This window comes from Narcine bancroftii, chromosome 2 (genome assembly GCF_036971445.1).
Source record: "Narcine bancroftii isolate sNarBan1 chromosome 2, sNarBan1.hap1, whole genome shotgun sequence".
Classification (NCBI taxonomy): domain Eukaryota; kingdom Metazoa; phylum Chordata; class Chondrichthyes; order Torpediniformes; family Narcinidae; genus Narcine; species Narcine bancroftii.
This window is the reverse complement of record NC_091470.1, coordinates 182,123,621-182,148,278: the sequence shown is the minus strand read 5'-3', so window position 1 is coordinate 182,148,278 and position 24,658 is coordinate 182,123,621. Positions and strand designations below refer to the sequence as shown.

General features: G+C 50.4%; 1 protein-coding gene across 1 annotated transcript in view; it reads right to left on the bottom strand.

Moving 5' to 3' along the window:
• LOC138753000 (retinoic acid receptor RXR-beta-A-like) overlaps positions 1–24,658 on the bottom strand; it is a 64,468-nt gene that overhangs the window by 6,351 nt on the left and 33,459 nt on the right. Inside the window, exons 13-16 of the mRNA XM_069915595.1 lie at positions 17,969–18,098; positions 13,408–13,540; positions 1,712–1,803; positions 241–346 (exon numbers count right to left, since the gene is read on the bottom strand). Coding sequence (XP_069771696.1) covers positions 241–346; positions 1,712–1,803; positions 13,408–13,540; positions 17,969–18,098 — 461 coding nt within the window. The remainder of the gene's footprint in view (positions 1–240; positions 347–1,711; positions 1,804–13,407; positions 13,541–17,968; positions 18,099–24,658) is intronic.

The following is a 24,658-nucleotide window of genomic DNA, read 5'->3' as shown; positions in this document are numbered from 1 at the left end:
GGGTCCTGCAACACAGAGACTGGCTCATCCACACCCAGCAACGAGCCCTCCTAACTTTGCCCCACTCACTCTCCCCCCCCCCCCCCCCACTCCCCCCAACCCCACCTACAGAGCCGTCCCTGTGCTTCTCAGCAGAAGCTGGCGACTCTGCCTCCATCACTTTGGCAGCTCGCTCCATGTTCCCTCCTGAGTGAAGTGCTCCCTTTGGGGGAGGCGAGGGGTCTCCGCTCACAGCCTCACCTGCCCAACTGGTCTGGGTACTTCTGCTTGCAGTACGATTCAAGCGAGGCGTACACCTTCTCCCGGAGAACCTCCACGTCCGCTGGATTGGTCAGGCCCTTAGCGTCTGTGAGCAGCCGAGAGAATCCAAGTCATCCCGTCGTCTGACAAAAGCTCCCCATTGGGCTCAAACTCCCCCACCACCATAAATCACCCATACACCGGGTCACGGGGCCCTACAGCATGGAAACAGACCCGTCGTACCTAGGGCAGCCATGAAGTACCCACCCAACTGTTTCCATACACTTGGGTCCACATCATGCAGTTGCGTTCCCATCTCGCTGAACTCTGCGTGACTCAGCACCCCTCAAGCAGTATGTTGGGGTTCCTAAAAATGGTCAGAGAGAAAACAAACTTCTTCTCATTCTCTTAGCCATTCTCAACCTTTTTTGTTTTGGCTATGACCGCCTTAGGACTCTGCTCAAAGTTTACGGGACCCCCTTCCCTGTGAAGCAGTCAAGTTCAGTTGGTTTCTTGTCTACATTTCTCCTATCAACTGCATAAAAAACAAAAAAACATACTGTGGCGGCACACCACTAGGCAGGCAAACTGGACCCGCTTGTAAGCCACGCGGCGGGGCAGTCGGCTAAAATGGCATGTTGGGGGTTTTCCCTTCCTTCCAGCACAGGGCTCAGAAGCCCACGCTGGGGGACCACGTGACGCTCAGGTGACGTCAGCGCCCTCCAGCGGGGCTCTCAGCTAGGTCTGGGCTGGGAGTATAAGTGCAGCCCAGCAGCCTGCAATAAACTAGTCTGCTCACTGAGCTCAACCCGTCTGGTTGTGTGTGTTATTGCAGGAGCACTGTAGCTACCACTACAATACTACGATTTCAGTCTGTGGCCCCCTTCAATGGCCCCCCCCCCCCGATGAGAATAGCTGCTCTGAACCACTTACCCAAAATTATACCATCTCCTTACAGATACATGCCCAGGGGAAAGAGTTCTCATCCATCGACTCCTTCCCTGCCCAGTGGAAGTTCTGAAGTCCCTCTCCCTTTCTCTCTCTGCAACTCTTCTTCTCGTTCTAGGACCCTCTCTCCTGGTCTCTCTCTCTGGCACCCTGTCCACCCATTAGTGCCTGCCTGACCATTGGCCTCTTTAATCATCTGCCGATTACTTGGGCTGGACCCTCCAGCTTATTGCCCACCACTTTTGCCCTTCAGACCTGCTCCACTCCAGGTCATGAAAGTTGAGAGCATTGGTGTGCCGTTGAGAGCACTGGTGTGCATTAACCCTGATGCAATCCCCTTATGCACGTTTCAATAAAGATCCTCCCTGTGTCCAGACTTGTTGCTCTTTGAACCCACCAAACTTTTCCCTTCCCAAACACCACCCACAGCCACCATCCTCATGAGCCCTAGGTCTCTCCCCTCCCAGCCCCCACACCCAGGTTCCCACGGACAAGGGCGGGTGTTTCCGAGCACTCAACGTACCTGGATTGAAGAGGATGATGGCACGGAGGCACCCGAGTTCCGACTTGTCCATCTGCATGTCCCTCATCTTGGAAACCAACTCCGTGAGCACCCTGGAGATGAGAACAGATCACGTCACAGCTTGGAGAGACGGTTCATGCTAATTGTCAACTGACTGCACATATACAGCGTTTCACCAGACCAATGTGCACACACATACACAGAATCATATAACACAGAGATAGAATTTAAAATATTTATGTAAATATTTTAAATATTTACACATTTGCAGGAATTTTTTTCCCAAAAGTCGACTTTATTCACAATAAATTATTTCCAAAAAAACAAAAATAACCACAGTTGGCATAGTGGCTAGTACAACACCTTTATAGAGCCAGCGATCAGGACCAGGGGTTTGAATCCTGCGCTCTCTGTAAGTTTGTACGCTCTCCCTGTGTCTGCGTGGGTTTTCCCCGGTGGGGTGAGGGGGGGGGGAGGGGGCTCTGGTTTCCTCCCACCCTCCAAAACAACCCATGGATGTAGGTTAATGGGGTGTAAATTGGGCATCACAGCTCGTGGGCCGAGATGGCCCGTTACTGTGCTGTAAGTCTAAAATTAAAATTCATTTTGCATCTTTAGTTCCACATCCATACATTCCCTTCACTGTACAAATGGAGGCTCTGCAGCACCTGATGTTCCCTTGTGGTCTGATCTCAGAAGCTAAGGAGGCTTGGGACTGGGTGGGGGGGGGAAGCGCCTGGAAACACCAGGTGCTTTGGGTTTCTGTGATGGACACTGTAAAAAGTGTCCGCCTAATTTTATGTATGTAACATCCTAAATGTAGTACAGGTACACTATCCTTTATCTGGAACCCTTGGGTGTCTGCTGCCTCAGATTTAAGCCCACCCGAATTGTACTGCTGTATCCACCCCCTTCCAGTCAAGCTAGCGTCTTTCTCCCCCTCGCCCACCCGAGTCACGCTGCCGTCTCTCGACCCCCCCCCCCCTACCCGAGTCGCGTTGCCATCTCTCATCCGAGTCGCGCTGCTGTCTTTCTCTCCTTCCCCTCCTGCCCGCCTGAGTCGCGCTGCCGTTTTTCTCACCCCGCCCGCCCGAGTCGCGCTGCCGTTTCTCTCCCCTCCAACCTAGTTGCGCTGCTGTCTCTTTCTCCCTCTGTTGTACCAGCACCAGGAAAAAAAAATGCCAGATTTTGGAGCTTTCCGGATTTTAGATGTCTGGATAAAGGATTGTGCACCTGTATTACATGACAATAATGGAACCTTTACCTTTACGCTCTCCCCTCTGCTGTTTGAGGGACTTCTCTTTGGTCTCAGCCCCTCGATGCCTGGGATACAGAAGGACTCTAGAACAGCCTTTTTGTTGTGGCTACAATTTCCCCCCACCCAGGACTTTGCTTGATATTTACGGGCCTCCTTCCCAGGGCGAAGCAGTCAAGTTTTGGCTTCTTCCGTAATTCTTTCCAGCTGACCACATTTTAAACCGCGCCCCCCCCACCCCCCAACCGTCGTAAATTTCTGTTTCAGGAGGTGAAAAGAAAGCAAGACTTTAGCTTGAATGCGCTGTGGAGAATGGCTGATCTGGACTGTTGTTCCTTTCTGTCACAGGGGACTGTTCATCGGTCTCTCAGCCGCTGTTCCCTCGAAGCTGTGCGCGTGCACGTAGGTTTTTCAAGTGGCGCACAAAGGAAGCTGCTGTGCGCACAAATGGTGAGTAATCCAAAATAATGTAGCAATTAATAATTATTGAAAATAATCTCTTAGCTAACTGTTCCTGTTAGCTAGTTAGTACCTGTGTTATATTACACATGCCAATAGTTTTATTAGCCATGGGAGAAAGGCTGTGCCAAAATGATCCTGAAACGGTTTCAAGTTTCATTCGCACAAGCACTTGGTGCGTTACATGCCTTTGCCGCAGAAAAAAATCTTGCCCAACACGATTTTTGCGCACACTAACTACTAAAAATTAGAGGGAACATTGCCTGCAGTCTTCAGGAAAAAGCCATTCTCCAGCCTGGCCGTCCTGATGTTGATGCTCCTGTACCTCCTTCCTGACGGCAGTGAGTCGAGGATACTGTGTGCAGGATGGAAAGGGCCCTGTATAATTCTTTGAGCTCTAGTTAAGCAATGCCCCTGGTGAACGCACGGGAGAACCCCAGTGATCTTCTTGGCTGTTTTGATGATCTTCTGTATTGACTTCAGGTGTATATTGACCAGTGAGGTGTCGTGGGTCCAGGATTGGTCAAAGAGCGGTCAAAGCCAGGGGTGGATCTAGCAGAGGATGAAGCGCCCAATACAGACCCACTGAGCATTCACAGCGCTGGTGTTCCCTCGTTGGATGTAAAGCTCTCTCTTCCGAAGCAGCTCTACTCATGAGTCGGGAAGGTGCCGCAGTGCCTACACTTCCTCAGGAGGTTGAGGAGGCCAAGGCTACCGCTCCCCCCCCCCCCACCCCCCCATCTTGACAACCTTTTTACAGGAGCACAACTGAGAGCGCCCTGTCTGGCTGCCTCGCTGCTTGGGACGGTAGCTGAAAGGCATCAGACCGGAAGACAACACAGGCTGGCATGGTTAGCGCGATGTTATTACAGCACCCAGCGACTGGGTTCAAATCTGGCACTGTCTTTAAGGAGTTTGTACGTTCGCCCCATGTCCGCGTAGGCTTCCGGTTTCCTGCACCCTTTGAAAGAACGTACCGTTAATTGAGTGCAATTGGCCGGCATGGGTTTGTGGATCAAAAGGGCCTGTTACCGTGTCGTACGTCTAAATTAAAATTTTTAAATCGTCGAAACGGCCGAGATCACAGGTATCTCCATTCCCTCTAAGCACGATATTAACTGGAGTGTTGCTTAAACAGGGTCAAAGAATTATTGAGGAGCCTGTCGATCCAGCATGGAGTAGCTTTGACCCACTACCATCAGGAAGGAGGTGCAGAAGGACTGATGGGTCCTGCAGACTCTGAGATTGATGCAAGGTGTCCTATAACTGAGTAAATCATCCCAAAATATTGATATACATTTACTTTCAATTATATTTGTATGTATGTTAAGGGTGTATGGGGCGTCTAGGGAGGGGTACCACCTCTGGTGGGGGGGGGGCCTGTCGTGCCCTTTTCGGGCAGCTTGTCCACCTTTGGTCCCCTCCTGACGCTCAGCTCTCACCTGCAGCTCCAATTAGCTAGCGCACGCAGCTGCCAGACCCCGATAAACCGTCTTGGCAGACGGGCTGAACCAGGTGAGGCAGCTGACGAGTCTTCGACCCTTGGTGAACGAGGGGATCTGCCTATCCCAGCGGGTGAAGTCTGGCCCCGGCAGACTGAGCGGAAGGGACCAATTAATTAATGGTCCAACAATGCCCAGCGGGCATTGGTGGAGCGCTAGACGTCCTGGTCATCCACTGCAGCAAGAGAGATCTCGGCTGTCTGTTCCACTGGATCCAAGGTCTCTTCTGCCGAGAGCGTGGGATCACCCCCGTGCAACGGCTATTTAGCTTAGAACTCCATCACGCACCGGTTTCTGTTGTGCGATTCATTTCAGTTAACCCAAGTGAACTGAAGACCAGAAGGGGATCTCAAGGTCGCCCATGCAAGTGCTATGGAGAAACCCTGTGCTTCTGTGGCATCCAGCCAAGAGAACTAGAAGCCGCAACTGCTGGCAGGTCCGTTGGCGAGACCTGTGCGACGAAGCTTACACCAGTTTCGAAAACGGGCGCTGCCAAAAACCTGTGGAAGGACGTGAACGGCGTGGCAGAGCAGCAGCCATGGTTATTACAATGGACTTCCAGCACCCCCCCCCCCCCCCCCATTGTGCTAGACTCTGCGCTTCCAGACCCCAGATGAACTGCACAACAGCGTGGTTTCTTCGAACTGAAGGATGACCAATAATGTACGTGATTATACAGTGTTGTGCACTGCGTGTGCTCCGTGATCTGGACAAACGCTGTTTCAAATGGTGGTTATATATGCAGATAATAAACTTGAACTTCAGGGGCCGATGCTGGGCATTCATTTAGCAGACCAGTCCTTGTGTGGGACTCTGCGATACCACTCAATGCGCTGACCCAAGCAGCCTGTTCGCCTCAACTGAAGTGGAGAACTAAGAGGGAAATTGGGCTGACGACAATTCATGCGATGGCCCAAAAACGGTCAACCAGTGGGTTGGAAGACATTTCCCAAATTTTCAGTGGAAGTGACGGTCTTGTTGCAAATTATAACATTTTATATATCCATCCTTTTTCTGTGTAGATGTTCTGAGGAATCAGATTGGTTTTGTATGTTCAAAGATTCATTACCCACCCTTCCTCAGGTAGATATCAAGTCAACTCGGGTGAGAGATCTCCAGAGCCATAAGGTACTGTGGCAGCTCTATGAAACTGTGATGAGACCACACTTGGTGTTATAGATAGAGAATTTGGGTTAAAAAGGGTTTAAGTTAAAATGTGATGATTAGTCATAAAAGGGGGATAACCACTAGAGTTTAGCTGGAAAATGTTACAACAGACTTGCAACAGATTTCACTACAGAGAGACATGCAGGAGCCAAAGATTGATAAAGAGTGAAAAACAGAATTTGGTGTGAGCAGAGGTCATGAATGATCTTGGTGTGCGTGACTAACAGTAATCAGGATGATTCTGCAAAAACTAACCAATTAAAGCAGTGTAGTGGAGATGCCGAAGGACAAGCAAATTGTATAAAAAACAATGCACTGTATGTATCAGGGCTCGACTTGGCAAGAAGCCGGTTGAGTCCAACTCTGCAGACTTGAGCATAAAGCTTGTCGTGTCACCGATCTTAAAGAGACTCATTTGTAAGAATTTGTGTTTCTGACAATTTGGGGACTCGTCCGGGATCTACACTCCGGCCGTGGGGGGAGGCGAGAAAGGGGGACGTCGGAGGTGGTGCACCCCGCTGAGTTCAGCGGCGCCTAGTCCCTTGCTCGTCGCCTCGGGCAGCTTGAGCGAGTGGTATCCGGACAAGGTGACACGACAAGACGAAAAGGAGAGGGGTGATGGTTCAATCCCCAGGAAGACACCGGTAAGTGACGACTTACGATTGTGGTGTGGGGATTGACGGACGAGACCACCCAGGTAACAGTCATGATGGAGTAAAAATATAAATAAGGTGTAAAGAGGGTGGCGTGAGGACCCCGTCGTGGGACCTTAGGATAGACCCCAGGGAAACCTCGGCGGGAACCGAAGGAGGGATAGTACCTCCGACGAGGCGACCGAGACGAAAGGGAGTAGGGTCCCGAAAACGAAGGGGGTCGTCAGCCACGATAAACGGATCTAGGCGGGAAAATGGGAGGAACAAAGTCTAAGGGCTGGTCTGAGGGATCGGGACTTTTCCCGGGGGTTCCCCCTGACAGCCCTTTGGGGAGAATGTTTGAAAATTGGGATAGTAGACGATATCGAGACAAAGACAAGAGAAAGATGGTTCAATATTGTCTCCTTTGGTCGAAACAGCCTATTAAAGGTTCCTCGGTCTGGTGGCCGAAATTCGGATCCGACGAGGATAGGGTTAGACAAGCATTAAACATATATGTAAACTCGAGACCAAAGGTGAATCAAGAAGAGTCAGCGTATGCATTTTGTTGGGTTCCCTGGCCAGGATCCTTAACAAAATGTTTTAAATTGGGGGTAGCGGGAGAAAAGAAGTGGGAACCTTTGGACAACCTCTCCCCTCCTTATGTTCCCCAGGCGCCCATGGCGCCCGAGGGAAACTTGCTGCTGGAGGGGGAAGGTGATGAATCTGATTGTCCCGGAAGGGGCCGGAAACGGAGGGATGAATTAAGTGAAGTCATTGAACAAGGGAGTCAGACCCTAGACTTCCACCGGTGGACCGACCCTGGACCAGATCCCAGACTGGTCCAGGACCATCGAAGGCTCCAATAAGCCTAAATCCCCTGAGGGAAGTTCCTATGGGAGGACCGGGAGGGGGAACAGGATACGTAAACGTTCCCCTAACCAGTACTGAGGTGCGGGGATTTAAGAAGGAAATGAAAAATCTGTTGGAAGATCCCATGGGACTAGCCGAACAGTTCGACCAGTTCCTGGGACCAAACACATATACCTGGGAAGAGATGCATGCAATAATGGGAACATTATTCTCACCCCAGGAGAGGCAGATGATTCGACAGGCTGCCCTCCTTATGTGGGAACGTGAACAACCTGGGGACCCCAGACCCCAGACCCCATGAACAAAAATATCCCCTGAATGAACCCAGGTGGGACAAACGAACACCCGAGGGATTGACAAATATGAGACACTACAGAGAGTGGACGATTAAAGGGATACGGGAGGCTGTGCCAAAGGGTCACAATTTCGCCAAGGCATTTGGGAACCACCAGGGGAAAGATGAGTCCTCTACTGATTTCTTGGAGAGGGTGAGAAAGAATGTCCAACAGTATGTGGGTGTGGACCCTAGTACACCAATGGGTGAACAGCTTATTTGAATCGAATTTGTGTCTAGAAACTAGAAAAGGAGGAGGACTGGAATGAAAAACCCTTGAGCGACCTGTTAAAAAAGGCACAAAGGGTATATGTGTGGAGGGAAGAGGAAGGTCAAAAGAGGGCAGCGAAGATTATGGTACAGACTATCCGGCAGGTAAATGCCGGGTCTAGAGAGGAAAGGAGACAAAACCCCCCTCTAAGCAACCCAAGAAATCCAAGAGAGTGGAGACCCAGGAGACCCGCTAAGTGCTATTACTGTAACGAGGAAGGACACTTCAAGAGGGAATGCCCCCGATATAGGAGGGAAGTGCGGACCCTCGAGCTCATGGAAGAAGATTAGGGGGGTCAGGGGTTCCGGGTGTTGGGGACCAAGTATAAGAGGGAACCCCTGGTAAAACTGAAAATTGGTCCCCAGGTGTTTATGGTGGACACGGGAGCGGAACGAAGTAGTGTAATAACTGTGCCAACTGGGACCGAGCCTGTAAAAAGCAATTTGAAAATTTCTGAGATAGAAGGGGCTCCCAGGACGGTATCGATAGTTCCCCAAGTGACAGTAAGGCTGGAAGGGAGAGAAGGGGTACAGGACCTCTTGTTGTTACCGTCGGCCGGATTTAACCTCTTAGGAAGAGATATACAGGCTTTCCTAGGTCTGGGTGCTCTCCCCGTGGACGGAGAAGTGCGGGTCCACCTCTGTGTTCTGAAGGAGGAAGACGAACGGCAGATTGACGAGAGAGTCTGGTATAAGAAGGGAAATTGAGGAGGTCTGGACATCCCACCTTTACATGTTACATTAATACCAGGTCATCAGCCGGTAAGGAAACGTCAGTATCCTATTTCTTTGGAAGGGAGGAAGGGGCTACAGCCGGTAATCGAGACCCTGATACAGGACGGACTATTGGAGGAACGTATGTCACCCTATAACAGCCCCATACTCCCAGTGAAGAAACCGGATGGATCCTATCGTCTAGTTCAGGATCTGAGAAGTTTGAATGCTATTGTTCAGACCCGCCACCCGGTGGTGCCCAATCCCTATACCATCATGAGTCGGATTCTCCCGGACCATGAGTGGTTTAGTGTTATTGACCTGAAGGATGCCTTCTGGACATGCCCACTAGAAGAGGGAAGTAGAGATATGTTCACGTTTGAATGGGAGAATCCATGGACAGGTAGACGGAGGCAGCTTCGGTGGACCGTATTGCCCCAAGGGTTCACTGAATCTCCGAACCTGTTTGGACAAATGCTAGAACAGATCTTGGCGGACTATCCACAGTCCGATGACTCCCAATTGATGCAGTATGTGGATGATCTGCTGTTATCAGGGCCCAAGGAACAAGAAATGAGGGGAGATACAATTAGACTCTTGAACTATCTAGGAAAAAAGGGTCTGCGAGTGTCCAAGAACAAGTTACAGTTCGTTGAGAGGACTGGTGTACCTGGGACACCAGATAAGTAAAGGACAGAAATGGATTACCCCTGAAAGGATTGCGGGAATCACCAGATGCCGTAACCCCGTAATAAGAAGGAAATAAGACAATTCCTGGGGCTCTTAGGTTACTGCAGGTTATGGATAGAGGACTACTCGGCGTTGGTGAAGTTTATGTATGAAAAGCTGACAAATGAGGATGAACATCCATTGAAATGGACCCAGGAGGAGAAGGGATGGTTTGAGGACCTGAAGCGTCGCCTGACGCGGGCCCCGGTACTCACTCTGCCCTCTTTGAAGCAACCTTTCCAGCTATTCGTCACCCATAATCAAGGAACAGCTGTGGGGGTTCAGACGCAGGAAAAAGGCGGCCAGCAACACCCAGTGGCCTTCCTGTCCAAAATGATGGACCCAGTGTCTCGTGGATGGCTGACATGCGTCCAGGGAGTAGCGGCTGCTGCTCTGTTGGTGGAGGAGGCACGCAAACTCACTTTTGGAGGAAGGATGACTGTGTACACCCCCCACTCTGTGAGTGTTCTATTAGCACAAACCGCCCATCGATGGCTGACTGATTCCCGCATATTAAAGTACGAGACCATTTTAATAGTCGGAAAAGACCTACAGTTTGCTAAGAATAATAGTTGCAACCCAGCTCAGTTTTTATACGGCGGTGAAAAAGGGGAAGAAGTGGATCACGAATGTGTCGAGTTGACAGATCTCCAGACCAAGACCCGAGAGGACCTTCGCGATACCCCCCTGGGAAAGGGATATGAATTCTACATTGACGGCTCCGCCAGATGTGTTGACGGAATGAGGAGAAGCGGGTATGCCATAATAGAAGGAGATGCTTGGGAAGTGGTAGAATCTGCGAAGCTACCCGTAAGCTGGTCGGCACATATGCCTTGCAGAGGGCCCTCAGAGTACTGGCAGAGAAAACTGGGACAATTTACACTGATTCCAAATACGCATACGGGGTAGTGCATACCTTTGGTAAGATCTGGAAGGAGCGCGGTCTGATTACATCAAGAGGGAAGGAGTTGGCACACGAACAGATGATTACCCTGACCCTGGAAGCCCTGACATTACCCCAGGAAATAGCAGTGGTCTACATACCAGGCCATCAGAGAGGAGATACCCCGACCGCGATTGGGAACAGACGGGCTCATGAAGAGGCCAAAAGGGCGGCCATGCAATGGGAAGTCCGCTTGCTGACCTTAATCCCAGTAAGACTAAGTATAGAAAAGGCTCCCATTTTCACTGCTAAGGAAGAAACGGACATGGCTCAGCTGGGTGCATGCCGACTGCCGGATGGAACATGGAAGACCCCAGATGGAAGAATGGATCTAAATAAGGAAATAACTTGCAATATTTTAAAACACCTGCATCATCAGAGCCACTGGGGCACCCAGGCCTTGTGCGACACAGTGCTTCGAGACTATGTGTGTAAGGAGATCTACACTTTGGCCCAACAGGAGGTGCAGAACTGCCACATCTGCACAAGAATTAATAAGAAGGTAATGAGGACGGGCACCGTGGGAGGTCAACCGTTGGCAATACGCCCCTTCCAAAGAATCCAGATCGACTTCACGGAGTTTCCTCAGGTCCAAAAGTGGAAGTATCTGTTGGTGATGGTAGATCACTTTACCCGATGGGTGGAAGCCTTCCCAACAGTGAATGCTACTGCCTCCACGGTAGCTCGCCTCCTCCTAGAGCATGTGATCCCCAGATATGGCATAATGGATTCTATAGACTCGGACAGGGGTCCACACTTTTGCTCCAAAGTTCACCAATTGATTTGTGATGCCCTGCAAGTCTCTTGGAAACTGCATACCCCTTGGCATCCGCAAAGCTCAGGGAGGGGTGAGCGTATGAATGGAACCCTAAAGACGCAGTTGACAAAATTAATGGTGGAGACTAAAATGCCTTGGATAAAGTTTCTGCCCCTGGCCTTATTGAGAATTCGTACTGCCCCACGCAGGGATGTGGGGGTGTCCCCTTATGAGATGATGTTTGGGCTTCCCTTCTGGAGTAAAGTTGAGGGGTGTCCCACCTTGGGGGAAGGGGATATTTTTATTAGGAACTATTTACAGGCACTGTCACGCTCTCTTACAGATTTACGGAAGAGGGGGCTATTGACACAAACACCGCCTTTAGACTTCTCTCTACACAAGGTGGAACCGGGAGACTGGATCCTCATCAAGACCTGGAAAACCGAAAGACTCCAGCCACAGTGGGAAGGTCCATTCCAAGTTCTCTTGACTACAGAGTCTGCAGTGCGAACAAGAGAGAGGGGGTGGACGCACGCATCCAGATTTAAGGGACCTGTAGAGGCGCCTCAGGACCCTGACACGGACTCAGATTGGACTTGTGTTCCTGGGGACAGTCCTCTTACTTTGCGACTTCGCAGGAGGACTTGATTGACAATGTTATTGTTATATGCTTTGGTTCTCTACCCTGGGTTAAGATCCCCATCCAGCAATAGTACACACATTTTAAAGAAAGAAAGGGGTGGATTGTTATAGATAGAGAATTTGGGTTAAAAAGGGTTTAAGTTAAAATGTGATGATTAGTCATAAAAGGGGGCTAACCACTGGAGTTTAGCTGGAAAATGTTACAAAAGACTTGCAACAGATTTAACTACAGAGAGACATGCAGGAGCCAAAGATCGATAAAGAGTGAAAAACAGAATTTGGTGTGAGCAGAGGTCATGAATGATCTTGGTGTGCGTGACTAACAGTAATCAGGACGATTCTGCAAAAACTAACCAATTAAAGCAGTGTAGTGGAGATGCCGAAGGACAAGCAAATTGTATAAAAAACAATGCACTGTATGTATCAGGGCTCGACTTGGCAAGAAGCCGGTTGAGTCCAACTCTGCAGACTTGAGAATAAAGCTTGTCGTGTCACCGATCTTAAAGAGACTCATTTGTGAGAATTTGTGTTTCTGACACTTGGGAGTATTGCAGATCTGGTCACCTCATTACAGGAAGATGGTGGAAGCTTTGGAGAAGGTGCAGCAGAGATTTACCAGGACGTTGCCCGGGATTGAAGAACGTGTCTTCTGAAGCAAGGTGGACGGAGCGAGAGCTTTTCACTTTGGAGTGAGGGAGGACGAGAGGTAACTTAATAGAGGTTTAGAAGAATTTGAGAGGCCTAGATACGGTGGACAGCCAGCACCTTTTTACTGGGGCAACAACTGCAAATGTCAGAGGGTGTCTGTTTAAGGTGAGTAAAGTTTAGGGGAGACGTCAAAGGCAAGTTTCTTTGGGTGTCTGAAAATGTTGGGGGTGGAGGCTGGTACAATAGGGGCATCCAAAATTCTGTTAGGAAGGCACACGGATATAAGAAAAAATGGAAGGTTATGGGTGTGAGAGAGGGGAGGGTTAGTTGTGGAGCTGGTTGACATAGGTTGGCATAACTTCGAGGGCTTAAGGGCTTGTACTGTGCTTTATGAATTATGAAAAGCTGCAGTCTTTTTCTTGATAAGGGCAAAAGCGATGCTGCATTCAAGACTAGCGCCATCTTGGACACAAAAACTGAGGGAAGGAAATGTTCAAGTGCCCTCCCCACCCACCCACTCCCAGATTCTGGCCACATTCCAGCACGGCCGAACATCGGGAGGTTTCGATGCTCCACGATGCCCAAGGCCAGCCAGTAGGGCAATTTGTGAAGTGCCAGACATGCAGCTCAAACCATCCCTCCCCTGCCCAGGGGCAGAATGCCAGCACCTGGCGCACAGCATCAGAGGCCTTGGACCGCCAGCCAGCCGACCCAGCCGAGCGCCCGGCGGGGTGGATGAGCAGAAGGCTGGTCGGCGCCCTCCGCACCCACCTGTCGAAGATGGCCCCGACACCGGCGCTGTGGGCACTGTTGCGGTGGACGTGGAGGCCGGTGGCGAGGAGGATGCCGTCCTTCACCGTGATTGAGCGGTGGGAGAATGAGGCGATCAGGAGCTCGTTCCAACCTGCAGGGCGACAAGGCACGGTGTCGTCACCAGCGGCCCCTTCCACAGACGCGGTCTGACCACTATCAATGAACCCCAGGCAGCTCCACGCAGTCCAAACACCAGTTCTGGAAACACAGCTACAGGACGAGACGGTGTGAAGGTTCCAGTCACATGGCTACAGGAAAGGACAGTGTGAAGGTACCAGTCACACGGTTACAGGAAGGGACGGTGTCAAGGTTCCAGTCACACGGCTACAGGAAGGGACGGTGTCAAGGTTCCAGACACGGCTACAGGGCAGGATGGTGTGAAGGTTCCAGTCAAACAGCTACAGGACGGGACAGTGTGGGTTCCAGTCACAAGGCTACAGGAAAGGACAGTGTGAAGGTACCAGTCACACGGTTACAGGAAGGGACGGTGTCAAGGTTCCAGTCACACGGCTACAGGAAGGGACGGTGTCAAGGTTCCAGACACGGCTACAGGGCAGGATGGTGTGAAGGTTCCAGTCAAACGGCTACAGGACGGGACGGTGTGGGTTCCAGTCACACGGCTACAGGGATGCTTTATTTATTTTTTACATATAAATTGCTTTTAAATTTGTTAACTATGTCTATATCTGTGTTTGCATATTTTTACCCCACGGACTGAGACCTCCGTTTTGTCTAGTTGTACCTTACAATTGTCTGATAATAATGAACTTGAACCTGAACCTGGAGGTTAACCTTTAGGATATCTTTCACGAGGACACCAGTGTCCCTTTATGGGTCGGAATTTTGAAATTTACTCCCCATCCAAATAAAAGTCTACCAAAGTGCAGCCGCCTCTGCCCATTCTCATCTATCCAAGTCTCCCTGAAGCCTCTCCGTTCCCTCCTCTCTGCCTGCCCCTCCCACCTATCTTTGTCTCATTTGAAAACTTTGCCACAAAGCCATTTAATCATTAATGTACCATGGTTGCCGTAGCCGTTGGCGCAATACTGTTACGTCGCCAGCGATCAGAATTGGGGTCATGCACAACTTCAGCAGATGGGGACAGATTGACAGAGCTCACCCACCTTCTCTGTGAGGGGCATCAGTGAGTGGGCAATGTCTACCTGGCCAGCTGTGCTCAGATCCCAAAACAATTCACTGCCCCATCCAAACGCAGTCGCATCCCCCACCAATTTTACCCCTCACCAAAGCCTTGAAGGATAAAAGGTAATTTAACAGAGGCATACAAGGTGCTTAGATAGGGTGGACAGCCAGCACCTTTTCTTCCGGAGAGACAATAGCAAACAGCAGAGGACATGACATGAGGAAAGATTAGGGGAGAAGACAGAAATAATGCCGTTTTTTTTTAAAAAGCACAGAGTTGCAGGTGCTTGAAATTCATTGCCGGGGGGGAGGGGTGGAAGCTGGAACAATGGGGGCATTTAAAAGACTCAAATATTGGGGCAGCACGGTTGGCGCAGCGGTCAGCACCACGCCTTTACAGCGCCAGCAATCGGGTCCAGGGTTCCAATCCCTCACTGTCTGTAAGAAGTTTGTACATTCTCCTATCAATATGGGTTTTCCCCCCAGAGGCTCCGGTTTCCTCCCTCCATTCGAAATGTGCTAGGGGCTGTAGGTTAATGGAGTGTAAATTGGGCGGTGTGGGCCGAAATGGCCTTTTACCGTGCTAGCTGTCCAAATTTAAAAAGGCACTCGAGATGCAAGAAAATGAGAGTGTTATGAGTTGGAAGGAGAGGCGGGTTAGATTAATGTGGAGAAGATTTACGAAGGTTGGCACAAGATTCTGGGCTGAAGGGCCCATACTGTGCTGGAATGTTCTATGTTACACCTACTTTTATAAGAGTAAACCAGTGACCTGCACGCCTTTGGGATGTTCAAGGTTGTGCAAACTCCATACAGACAGCGGCAAGGATCAGGAGTGAACCTGGGTCATTGGACTGTGACACCAGGTTGGAACGAGACCGTGACAGGCCTGCACCCAGGTGTGGTGTTCACCTTGGTTTTACCAACCTATCCCCCCTCCCCTCTCCGGGCCCAGCATCCTCCTCCTTCACCTCACCTGCTGCGTCTTCCCCTCTCTGTTTCACGCAGAGTCCCTACCCTACTTTCGCACCATGTCCCACTCCAACGGTGCCCCCCTGTCTCCCTGCTTTCCAGGGGCCTGAAGCAGACCTTCTGGTGGAGGCCCATCCTCACCTCCCCTCCTTCCCAAACTCTTCACATGGCACCTGCGTTGTGTCCGGAGGCAGCTGCCGGGAACCACTGGACCGCAGGCGTTTTGTTCCTTTGACCATCCTTGCACGGGCATGCAGGACATGTAGTGTTCTTTAGCTTGCAAAGATAAATAACCAATGATTCAGGCCTGAGCTTTGTCGAGGTGTCAGCAAAAAGCAAGCAGGGCCCTGAATTAAAAAGTGGGGAGGGAGGGGCAGGGAAGTAGGACAGACCCACAGACAAGAGGTGGATATGGGTAGGAGGGCAGGAGAAAAAAAACCTGAGAGGGAGAGGGGAGCTGGAGACAGAGAGAAAGAGCACAAGAGAGTTTTAGAGCGAGCAAGCGAGAGAGAGAGAGAGAGAGAGAGAGAGAGAGAGAATGAGCCCGAGAGAGGTGGGGGATGGGGAAGAGCAATCTCATGGAAATTGCAGAAGTTGATGTTAATACCATCTGGTCGGAGGGAGCCCAGACTGAATACAAGGTGTTGTTCCTTCAATTTCCAGGTGGCCTTGTTTTGACGGTTTGGACAGACATGTCGTTGTGGGAATAGGATGTGCAATTAAAATGGGCGGCCACTGCTGTTGCAGCAGGGAGAGCGAAGGTGCTCAGCGAAGCGATCCCCCAGACCATGTCCAGTCTCTCCAACATAGAGGAGACCACAGTGGGAGCACCGGATGCAGTGGACGTCCCCTGCAGATTCACAAGTGAAATGTTGCTTCACTTGGAAGAACTGTTTGGGGCCTCGAATGGCAGTGGGGGAGGAGGTGTGGGCACAAGTGGAGCATCTCCTGTAGTCAAAGGGGTAGGTCCCTGCAGAAGGGGGAGAAGGGAGGACTACATCAACAGACATGCATACCCTTAGCTTCATTTACTGGCAGGGTGAAGCCTGAGACCGAAGGGTATGAACGTTTTAACTTGCCCTTTCTCCAACCAATCCTTGTCCCAATTTTCTTTCAATCCTCAGTGGTCCCCTCCCCACCTCCATCTTCCTGACCAGTTTCACTTGGCTCTCTGCTGTGCCGACCTCTCCCCCACCCACCCAAAAATGTATCCTGACTTGTATTCCTGTCTCCTTCTCTCCAGCTCCCCTCTCCCCCTCTTTCTCCCTCTCTCCAGCTCCCCACTCCCCCTCCCTCTTTCTCCTTCTCTTCAGCTCCCCAATCCCTCTCTCTCTTTCGTTTTCTCCTCCTCTCCAGCTCTCCACTCCCTTTCCCTTTCTCCTTCTCTCCAGCTCTCCACTCCCTCTTTCCCTTTCTCCTTCTCTCCACTCCCTTTCCCTTTCTCCTTCAGCCCATTCCCTCTCCCTTTCTCCTTCTCTCCAGCTCCTCACCCTCTCTCTATTTCTCCTTCTCTCTAGCTCCCCAATCCTTCTCTCTCCCCCTTTCTCCTTCTCTCCAGCTCTCCACTCCCTCTTTCCCTTTCTTCTTCAGCCCATTCCCTCTCCCTTTCTCCTTCTCTCCAGCTCCTCTCCCTCTCTTTATTTCTCCTTCTCTCCACTCCTTCCTTCCCTTTCTCCTTCTCTCTAGCTCCCCAATCCCTCTCTCCCCCTTTCTCCTTCTCTCCAACTCTCCACTCCCTCTTTCCCTTTCTCCTTCACTCCCTCTTTCCCTTTCTCCTTCTCTCCACTCCCTTTCCCCTTCAGCCCATTTCCTCTCCCTTTCTCCTTCTCTCCAGCTCCTCACCATCTCTCTAATTTCTCCTTCTGTCCAGCTCCCTATCTCCTTCCCTCCAGATCCCCACCCCATCTCACCCTCTCTCCCCCATACCCCCATTCACAGAGCTTCCCCCATACCCCCATTCACAGAGCTTCCCCCATACTCCCATTCACAGAGCTTCCCCCATATCCCCATTCACAGAGCTTCCCCCAATTTTTCCTCTCCTGCCTTCCAATCCATACCTTTTGACTAATGTCCTATGCTCCTCCCCCACACCCCCCCCCACCAACCTTTTTAAACAGATGCCTGGCTGCCAGGTGCTCATTCCTTGACGAGGGGCACCTTGTTCTTTGGGACCAGCAGATTTTCTCCAGCACGTTTCTGCATTTGCTACAGTCACAGCATCTGGGGTCTTTCTTGCTTCCCCATGAAACATTGACTGCCCATTTTCCCTCCGCGCATGCTGTCTGACCCGCTGGGATCCTCCAGCGTTCCCTCTTCCTCCCGGGAGCTCGACCCATCAGCCCAATATCGCGCCGGGGATCACCAGCGTGAGGCAGGGAGGGCCACCCCGCCCCCAGCGCCTCACCTGCTCTCAGCAAGATGACCTGATCGTCCAGAGGGAGGTCGGAGAAATGGGGGATGCGCTTTGCCCACTCCACCAGCGTGAAGAGTTGCTTGTCGGCGGCCTGGCAGATGTTCGTCACCGGGTCGTTGGGCTGTGGGAGAAGCAGACCGGTTACTCTGTTGGCCACACTGCTCCCTTCCATCAAGCAAAATCTCATTTCATCACAGGATGCCCTGAATTGGCCAACTAAACATGACCTTCCCCCCACGACTCTTTTGTTGACGGCATTTTCTCATGCCCTGATGAAGGGCTCAAGCCCGAAACATCGGTTATGCACCTGTGCCTTTGCTACATAAAGGACACTGTTTGACCTACATTTAGCTCCCCACTCCCTATCTCTCTCTTTCCCTCTTTCGCCTTCTGTCCAGCTCCCCACTCCCTATCTCTCTCTTTCCCTCTTTCTCCTTCTGTCCAGCTCCCCACTCCCTATATCTCTCTCCAGCATTTTGTGTTTTTACTTCACTCACGGTGTCTGCAGACCTTCATGATTTACTACGGCCAACTAAAAGTGTTCTTCAGGGCAGTCCCGTTTGTAAAGGGAAAATCACTGCACACATTTCAAGGGGACAAGTACCAAATAGTACTAAAGACTGCAAGCAAATACATTTGGGCCAGACAGAGCAACCCCCCACTGAAGAATCGTGTAGCGTTGCCTCCAAAGGATTGCACTTCCAACACACACACACACAAACTCCACACATTCAGATTTATTGTCAGAGTACGTACATCACATACAACCCTGAGATTCTTTTTCTGCGGGCCAGGCAGAATTGCCACTCACTGGGAGTGCAAAAAAAAAACTGCACTCAACATACACATGTAAACAAATAAAGAAATGTAAGCAAACTGACTGTATAATTGAGAAAAAAATTAATAAAGTGCAAAAGATTTCTTAAAGTTTAACGGTTTTAATGTATCTTAGATTCTGTACTTTAAATGAATGGGAGGGAAGGTAGGGAGGGTGAAATGGGAAGAGGGGGGGGGGGAGAAAACGACACTGTATATATTTGAAAAGAAAAATGTATGTATCTTGATTAATGTGGTTTATAGTGTGAAAAATAAAAAATTTAAAAAAAAAACAAGTCCCTGATTGAGTTTGGGTGCCTGATGGTGGAGGGGGAGCCGCTGTTCCTGAACCTGGTGGGTGCGAGTCTCATGGCACCGATACCTCTTTCCTGATGCCGGCAGAGAGAACAGTGTGTGCGCCAGGAGGCGTGGATCCTTGATGATTGCTGCAGCGTTTCCCGTAGGTGTTCTCAATGGTGGGGAAGTTTTGCCGGTGATGCCCACTGCCTTTTGCAGGGCTTTCCGCTCGGGGTGGTGGTGTAGGTGCCTGCATACCAGACCACGATGCAGCCGATCAGCACAACTGTGTAGGAATCTGCCAGGGTTTCTGATGTCATACAAGAACATGGAAGTTCCTGCGACACCACGTATCAGAGGACCTCTCCAGGAGCCAGCACGTGAAGAACCGCGGAGATTTGGCCTATCGTCGGATACTCGGCCTATCGTCGGATACTCTATCCCACTTCCTCTTGTGCGCTGTGGAAAATGTCCTCCGGAGCCTGGCCAGGAAAGCAGAAGGCTCTGGAAAGTGGCTAACTAGGCTCCAACCTCCCATCCACCGCAGGCATCGACGTGAGGCACTACGTCAAGAAGGCAGCCAACGCCATAAAGGACCATCATCATCCTGGTCACAACCTCTTGTCACTGCTTCCTTTGGGCAGAAGGTACAGAAGCAGAGGACCAACACCTTCAGGTTCAAGAACAGTTTATTTTCAACAGTCACAAGGCTATCGAAACTCCCCTTATTATCCTAACCCCAAACTGTCTGTACGATTGAAATGTCATGTTATTTTTTACTTGCAATATTTACCTGTGAAAATTTATCTATCTGTTTTTTTTAGATTAAACTGTGCTCCCTTCTTGTTAGTACGTGAGAATAAAAGTAGCCTTAGTTCATTACCCACCTGCGTTCCCAGGAATAAATTGCCCCAACCTGTTCCACCTCTCCCTGTAGCTCAGGCCCACTAACCTCCCCCCCCGCCCCCAACCTGAGTCCTGGCAACATCCTCGTAAATCTTCTTTGTGCCCTCTCCAGCTCAACGACAGCTTTCCTGCAGCATGGTGACCAAAATTGTGCCACGGTGGTGGGTTGTATAAAGGAAGGGGATGAGTCAGCGTACAGCATGGAGATCAAAAACTTGGCTGAACGGTGCCCCAACAACAACCTCGCACTCAATGTCACCAAAACCTGCGGAGTTGATCGCTGACTTCAGGAAAGGAAAGCCAGAGGTGCACAATCCAGTGATCATTGGGGGATCAGAGGTGGAGAGGAAGAGCAAATTTAGGTTCTAGGGAGTCACCACATCGGAGGATCTTTCCTGGACACAACGCACCAAATGCTCGTCAGCGCATTTACTTTCCAAGGAGTTTGCGGAGGTTCGGTGTGACACCGGAAACCCTGGCAAATTTCTACAGAGGTGCAGTGGAAAGTGTGCTGACCTGGTTATGGGGACACCAATGCCCCTGAGCATAAAGCCCTCCAAAAGATAGTGAATGCACCTCAGGACATTACAGGCAAACCACCCTCCTCCCCCCACTATTGAGTGCATCTACAGGGAGCGCTGCCGTCGGAGGGCAGTAGCAATCATCAAAGACCCACCCCACCCAGCACGCTCTCTGTTCTCGTTGCTGCCATCAGGAAAGAGGTGTCGGTGCCACAAGACTCGCACCACCAGGTGCAGGAACAGCTGCCACCCCTCCACTATCAGACTACTCAACAACAAACTCAATCGGGGACTCATTTAAGGACTCTCACTTGTGCACTTTATTGATTTTCTTTGTTCTCTCTCTGTATTGCATTGTTTAAATTTGTTGTCTGTTTACAGGTCTTTGTTTACATGTTTACACTGTTTACAGTTTATTTTTGCGCTACCCATTAGTGGTAATTCTGCTGTGCCCGGAGGAAAAAGGAATCTCAGGGAGTTGTATGTGATATCATGTATATACTCCGACAATAAATCTGAAATCTGATATCAATCCTCTAAATTAGGCCTCACCAACATCTTGTACAACTGGACCATGACCACCTGTGACGCCGCTTTGAAAATACACTTTCCAGACCCCTACCTTTCACTGTAATTAAAAAAAAAATGTTACACCAGCAAATTGCAAAAACAATCTGTTGAACTAATGTGACCAGTGTTGTAACAATACCTCATCCCATCACATTGAGCACTGGTGCACTGCAGGGCTGCGTGCTCAGTCCACGACTGCTGCCTCTTGACCTCACCACCAGGTTCAGTTCAAGGAGAATCATCCATGTTTGCAGATGATGCAGCAGAGGTCAGCCTCATGGGCACACGGAGGAGGTCGGGAGGTTCGTCAGGTGGCCCAAGAACAACAGCCTGTGCCTCAACGCCGACTTCAGGTCGCCTACCACCCGCCCCCCCCCCCCCCCACAAAACCACTGCACATCAGTGGTTCCAGTTCCTTGGTGTGCATGGAAAGGATGACCCATGCTGGCCCACCGCACCTCCTCATCAGTCAGGAAGGTGCAGCTGCCCCGACACTTCCAGAGGAGTTGATGAGGGAAAGGCTTCCGGACCCCATCTTGACCACATTTTACAGGAGCACAGTTCAGTGTGTCCCTGCCTGGCTGCATCATTCTTCTGGAAGGTCATTCCACTCGGCCACCACTCTCTGAGTGAAGAAGCATCCTCTTTTATTACTCCTAAAGTTTTGCCCCCAACCCTTAACTTATGACCCCTCATTCCAATCTCCCCCACCCTCAGGTGAAAGAGCCTATTCACATCTACTCTATCTATTCCCTTCATAATTTTAAATAAAATACCTCCATCAAATCCCCGCTCAACCTTCTACGCTCCAATGAATAAAGTCCCAGTCAACTCAATCTTGCTCCGTATTCTGCAATCCAGGCAACATTTTTGGAAACCTTCTCTGCATCCTCTCAACCTTATTGATATCCTTTCTATAATTTGGAGACCAGAACTGCACACACTGTTCCAAATTTGGCCTCACCAATGCCTTAAACAGTCTCAGCATCACCTCCCAGCTCCTATATTCTACGCTACGATTTATAAAGACCAGCATACCAAAAGCTTTCTTTACCGCCCTATCTACATGGGAATCCACCTTAAAGGAACGCTGAAGTGTTATTCCAAGATCCCTCTGTTCCTCAGCATTCCTCAATGCCCTCCCCTTCCCTTTACTTCAAGGTCCAGAGAAATGTTGTTTCGTCTGGTTGCATATGTACGGGCAGGTGAAGATGACAATAAACGAACTTGAGGTCCAAATCAAACTGAAAGTCTGCTGCTTGCACTGATAGAAATCACCCCCCCCCCCCCACCCCATTCCCCTTAACCTTCATGTCAATCTGGAAGCCTCCAAACACTTTGAGTCAAATTTATTGTTATCCGATTGCACAAATGTTACCCGATGAAACTGCGTTCTCTGGTCCTCGGTGCAAAACACCCAGACATACAACCAGACGTCACACATGTACAAATACATATGCAAGATGGTTCGCACAACGCTGCTACAGCACCAGGTCAGGGTTTCTCCCCGTGTCCGTGCGAGTTTCTTCTGGGGGCTCCAGTTTACTCCCACCCTCCAAAAGCACATCGGAGTTGTCAGTTAATTGGGCCAAATTTAAGTATTGAAATACTGTGTCGTGAATATGAGAGTCTCAGAGGGTCAGTGCCAGCAATTCCTTTGGTCGTTCAGCGTTCTCACTGCCCGTGGGAAGAAGCTGCACCTCAGCCTGGCGGTGCTGGCTCTGACCCTCCTGTATCTCTTCCCCCGATGGGAGGGAGCAGCTGAAAGGTGCTGCATGCGGGGTGGAGGGGGTCCTCAACGATCACAGTAGATCATATTGATGGAAGGGGGGGAGGCGAGGGGGCTCCTATTGCATCTGCTTCCACCACTAGCCCTAGCAGCTCGTTGCGGACACCCATGCTCTCTGTGCAATATCTGGCCTGCACGTCTCCCGGAAAGGTCCGCTAGTGTGCAGCGTGTGTGCAACTGGGGAGAACAGTCCATCTTCTCAAGGCCCCTCATGATTTTATGCACCTCCATCAGGCCTCCCCTCTCAGCCACAGAGAAAACAACCCAATGTTTCATCAGTCTCTCCCTGCGACTTGTACCCTCTCAGCCAAGCAACATGTAAAGGCAGTTAAACAGGAGAGTCTACAGAGATTGGGATCAAGGGCAAGGCAAGAATGTGCTGAAGAAGCTCAGCAGGTCACACAGCATCCAGAGGAAGTCAAGAGTAACCAAAGGCCTGAGCCCTTCAAGGTACGAGCCAAAACCAGCCAAGCGTCTGAATAAGATAATGGGGGGTGGGGGGGGAAGAGAGGAGGGAAGAAGGGGTAGCAGGATGAGTGCAGGCCAACAAGCAAGAGGTGGATACAGGTGGGAGGGTAGAAGAGAAAGAATCAGATATCAGAAAAGGTACAATAAGGAACCAGCATTAAAAAGGAGAGGCTGCAAGATGCAACACACAAACATACTGGAGAAACTCGACAGGTCACGCAGCTTTCATCGGAAACAGAGGGCAACCAGCCTTTCAGGCCTGGGCCCGTCCAAAGGTACAAGCTACAACAGGCAGGTGCCAAACTAAAAATATGGGGTGGGGGGGGGGTAGAGGGAGATAGGGGTAAGGGTAGGAGCACAGGCTAACAGGTAAGGGGTCACAAGTGGGAGAATAGAACACAAAACACTACAGCACAATCCCTTCAGCCCTTGATAATGTGCTGATTGATATATTCCTACCCAAAAAATAACTAAACCTTCCCTGTAACCCTTAATTTTTCTTTCATCCATGTGTCTATCTCAGAATCTCTTAAATACCCCTATTGTTCCAGCCTCCACCACCAAGGCACCCACAACGCTCTGTGTAAAAAAAAACTTTTCCCTGAACTTTCCATCCCTTACCTTTAACTTAGAAAGAGTACAGAAAAGATCTACGAGAATGTTTCTGGGACTGAAGGGGACTGATAAAGTGAATCAGTTGGGACTTTCTGCCCTGGAGCAGAGAAGGTGAGGTGATGGATGTTTCCAAAGTTAGAATCTGAGGAATGATGGGGGGAAAGAGAGTCGAGAGTGCCCTCTGACTGGAGAAGGAAGGGCACATGCCGATGGAGATGAGGGCTGGTTAGTCCAGCCCTTGCACCTGGACGAGACTCTGGGTGGCATCCTGCCTTTCCCAGAGGGTGGGAAGGCCGCCTCGTTAAACACAGAGAGATCTTGGCTGAGTCGGAGAAGTAAGGGTTATAGGTGCAGGCGAGTCCACGCCAGTTCAGCCATGATCTGACTGGGAGATGGAGCACATTCAATGGGCCAGATGACTTCCTCCAGCTTACATGTCCAATGTCCACCTCCCTGCATATGCCCCAAGCATGTAAGTATCTGTGGAGCTCGGAGACATTCCTTCCAGATTGGTCAACTGCCTATTCTGAGGCTGCGACTCCTGCTTCCACCTCCCCATACAACTGCATCCGCAGCCTCTCTGGGACAGCCAGCGTTGACTTGCCTCTCAAAGAGCTCACCCCTCATTCTTTTAAATACGGAGAAGACAGGTCCAGTCCAGTTCAATTCTCCTTGTGTGACACCTTTGAGTGAAACATT